This window comes from Saprolegnia parasitica (genome assembly GCF_000151545.1).
Source record: "Saprolegnia parasitica CBS 223.65 unplaced genomic scaffold supercont2.493, whole genome shotgun sequence".
NCBI lineage: Eukaryota > Oomycota > Saprolegniomycetes > Saprolegniales > Saprolegniaceae > Saprolegnia > Saprolegnia parasitica.
The window spans coordinates 3,853-7,830 of NW_012156887.1; the positions used below are offsets into that span (position 1 = coordinate 3,853).

The 3,978-nt window shown below is 53.2% G+C and overlaps 2 protein-coding genes across 2 annotated transcripts; both read left to right on the top strand.

Annotated features, from left to right (window-relative positions):
• Positions 1 to 120: 120 nt before the first annotated feature.
• SPRG_16955 (hypothetical protein) lies at positions 121 to 605 on the top strand (the record flags this gene model as incomplete). The annotated part of the gene is made up of 2 exons (XM_012356522.1): positions 121 to 173; positions 227 to 605. The coding sequence occupies 2 exons, from the start codon at positions 121 to 123 to the stop codon at positions 603 to 605; spliced, it is 432 nt and encodes a 143-aa protein (XP_012211912.1).
• A 993-nt stretch (positions 606 to 1,598) lies between these two features.
• SPRG_16956 (hypothetical protein) lies at positions 1,599 to 2,357 on the top strand (the record flags this gene model as incomplete). The annotated part of the gene is made up of 2 exons (XM_012356523.1): positions 1,599 to 2,157; positions 2,206 to 2,357. Coding segments are annotated over 2 exons (711 nt in total), but the record flags the coding sequence as incomplete, so codon positions are not given.
• Positions 2,358 to 3,978: the final 1,621 nt, after the last annotated feature.

Sequence of the window (3,978 nt, forward strand, 5' to 3'; positions counted from 1 at the left end):
CGTGCATCAACATGCTCTTTTGGCGGCTACAGCTATGACCTGATCAAGGACGTCAACGACCTCGCGGTCGTTTGGTTCTGGGTCAGTCAGTCGATTGTGACGCTCGTGCTGGTCAACATTATGCTGGCCGTTGTCATCACGTCCCACCAAGAGATTGTCGACGTCAACCTTGGGTACGACATCGCATGCGATCCATTTCTGCGCTGCATTTCTTATTTTCGTATAGGAAGCGCTCGTTTGTGGACGAGTTTTTTCTTGTCATGCGGGACGTGATCAAGATTTACATTCTGCGGCGCCCGGACCTCTTCAAGAAGCTCACCAACCGCATGGAAATCGAGTCCCACATCGTCTGGACGACCAAGGACGTGGCCGTCGGAATCAACATCAGCGAGCGCCGCGCCGAACGGCTCATCGCCAAACTCAAGCACTACGCGGCGTCCGTGGACGTCGACGAGCCCGAGCACGGCGTCAACCGGATCGCCGCGGCCCTCGATCGCTCCACCGTGCCTGCAAGCCAGAGCGTCGATGCCAGGATGCAAGAGATGGACGCCAAGCTCGCCTTCTTAGTCGAGTGCATGAAGCAGCAGCAGCAACGCCTTCTGTAGATTCACTCATGAATTCGCGCATATATGGGTTCATGACGTCCTCTTCAGTCAATTGTAGTATTGCTGGGGAGTTTGAAAAGTGTATTGCTTGTACCACCCAACCTGGAAAGGTAGGGCTGGCTGCGGACCAAAAGCCGAATCTAAAACGACAGGGTTGAGCAACTCCACCCTCATGACGGACGTTTGCGTGGCTGATAGCTGATGTAGGATCAATTCAAAGATGAAACAACATCAAATGAGCGGGGATGACAAATGAACGAGGTGCTCAACGGCAAAAAGATAAGCGGACGCGATGCAACGCTCATTTTTCCGCTTCGGGCCTTGCTTATTTTCATTTTCCTGTCAGTCTCCACTCCTGTGAAGCTGAGCTTGCAGAAACTACCCCTAGTGCACTGCCCCTAGTGTCCTCAATCAAGATTGAACTACTTGAGTCACCAACCGTGGTGGGTGAGGTGTTTGCTTGTTGACTGACACTAGAAATGTGAGTGCCTCGATCTTGGATCCATCTAGATTTCGACTTCTAGATCGCTCGGCCTTGCACTGAAAACCTCATCCACGTATTGGAAACGGCGGCCCTTCCTGTTGGAACGGCTGGGACATTTGCTTCTTCACTCGATCATCGGGCCGCGACTGCATAGCACCGGTACGGGGCTTTTCTTCCCGCGTGTAGTGTGTCATGTGAAGATTCCGAGTGAGTCCCACGACATTGCAGTCCTTTCAAGGTGTATGAGCGAAGCAGCGCAGCCGTTCGAGGTTATTTATGGACACCTGGGTGTCGAAAAAGCGGTTGGAGGCTTACGTTGGCGGCGTTGGCAAGGGCAACGCCGTGTCACTGCGTTGCTATTGGTTCAAGTGTGCAACGGAAATACGGGAAAATGCGTATATCTTCGACGGATTTCATTCTCGGAAAATTGTCGCTAAAGGTCCTCGGCTTCCAAAAATGCAAAACGGACTCTAGGTCCTCATTTAAATCATTTACACGTTTGCCGTACAATGCAGCGTCTTCTTCTCACGCTGCTAACGCTCCCAGCCGTAGTCTCTAGCTTGGGGCTTCAAGGAGGCACATGTGCGGCCAATTGCACCTCTTCCAAGCAAGTGGTCTACTGCGCCCTCTCCAACTCGACAACTGCGTACGACGTTTCGTTCAGCAACCAGTGCGAGTGCCTCGCTGCCAAGTGCAAGAACCGCAAGATTCATTGCTTTGCGAGCGCGGCCAAAACATGCGACCCGACGTGCTTGTCCAAGCTCGCCAAGTGCAAGCCCAACCAAGTCGCACCTGTCTGCGGGTCCAACGGCGCGACGTACGACCATCTGTGCTACCTCAAGGCCGCACGGTGCCTCAACCCAAGCATTGAATTCCTCTCGCCAGGCAAGTGCCCGTCGACCATGGGCAAGTGCGGCCTCGGCAAGTGTTCGAAAACCAAGGGCAAGGAAAAGGTGTGTGCTACGCTCAAGGGTGCCACGATCAAGTTCAAGAACGAATGCTTATTAACGGCCGCAACCTGCGTCAACGCAGCTGTCACGCCCGTCGACTGCCCGAAGACGAAACCAGGTACTTGTACATGGGCGTTGACGCAGCAAACGTGCTGACGTTCTATAGCCACCAATTCGACGGGCAGTGGTGCCACCTTCTCGGTCGACGAGGCGGACGACCCGGAGCTGGCCGACGACATTGGGCTACTCGAAGTGCCCGTCGACACGAGCGAAAATAACTTCGACCTTTTCATCTCGGACGACGTCATGACGATGGAGGTCAACATGAGTATGGAGACGAATACGACGACGGCGCCGCCGAATAAAACGGTGCAGCTTACCACGCCCACATTGCGTGGACACTTGGTGCGTGCGCGCTATCGGCGATGCTCATGTGAACGGGTCCTAGTTGTGACAACGACCGACGTCAAAGTATATTCTTGCTTGCATCAAAGTGCATACAGGCTGTCGTCATGGGCTGTCGTTGCGATTGGGTATAGCTGCCATGGGCAAAGTTGACTTGCTGTCGACATTGCATTCGTGACCGCGACACAAGTTACAACAAACGCATGAAATGCCTGCCACCTTTCAGCAGGACTCACTTTCCAAGGCTTGACTCTGGCAAAGTTTGCTGCCGTCAGTGCCGGCTGGACCCATCATGCGATGGTAGCCGTGTACTACCGACTGGCAAAGCTCTGTCGCTACCGCTACTACAGGGCTACATTGCTTTGCTACAATGCTATATTTCAAGAGATGAAGTGTGTACCGACCAACGCCCCTCAACGGACCAACAAAGGCCATGACAAGGTTTGCTACCAAGCATGCACCACTGCCAACCTTCAGCGCTCGCATGAGTGTTGAGTTGCTGTTGGCTGCCGCGGAATTGTGACAACGTGATGACCATCATTCAATTATGGCTCAACGACGTAGAGACTATAGTCTGTGGACGCATCAATGACAGCGGAACAAGGCATGAGCTGCATTTATCGCCCGTTGCGCAACGCAGCGAGTGGCGCACGACAGGTCCTTGTCACACGTGAGCTTGAATCGAATATTCCACGTCGAGAGTTGCATTGTGGTTCTGGCGACCCACGCCGCAGGGTTGTAAGAGCATCCCACTTTAATATTAGGTGGGGACAAAGACTGTGCAATCGTAGTGGGTGCTCGGCGTTCGAGCCGACTGTCAGCCAATGCTGCCACTGCCTGCGTTTTGAACTGCTGCTACATGTTACCAAGCATGGATTTTGAGAGACAGAAAATTCGTTGTTGGGCTCTCGGTTTGCAGTAAATTCTTTTATTGTGACCAGGGAGCTACAAACAGTGCGTGCCGATTCATGTGCATGACGACATGCACGAGCAACACAGACACATGATGACCTTATTCGATAGCGTCAGGATCCGACACTTTCACCGTCCCATGCAGTCGTCTGTTTGCATCGGGATCGTGACAACCTGTGGCAACGGGAGAGCATGGAGCCAAGTGGCTGGTACTCTACCGCGACAACTTGCAACATCGAAAAAGAGAGTTCGACGTGCAGTTCCCACTTGGGTTGCGATGGATGACAGCGTGTTCCAGCGTGGCTTCTCCCTATATAGCTTCAAGAATTGGCGCGTGACCAACCGTCTCTTGTTTGTGGACGTGAGTGTGCGACGCTCGGGCCGACCACAGTGGGCGACATGTATTGGCTTCGAAATTCTTTTATCCAATCAGAACGCGACGTTTTGGATTCTATTTTCTGTCGACCAATCCAAATGCGCACGACGAGTCGGGTGTGATGAGGTTGTCGCCGACTTTGCCGTTGGGAGCCTCTGGCGCCGAAAAGCACATGTCGCCTCGCTCGCGCTTCACTTGTTATGCTTATATGGTAGTATCGCTCACTTTCCCTTTGGCTCCACATCG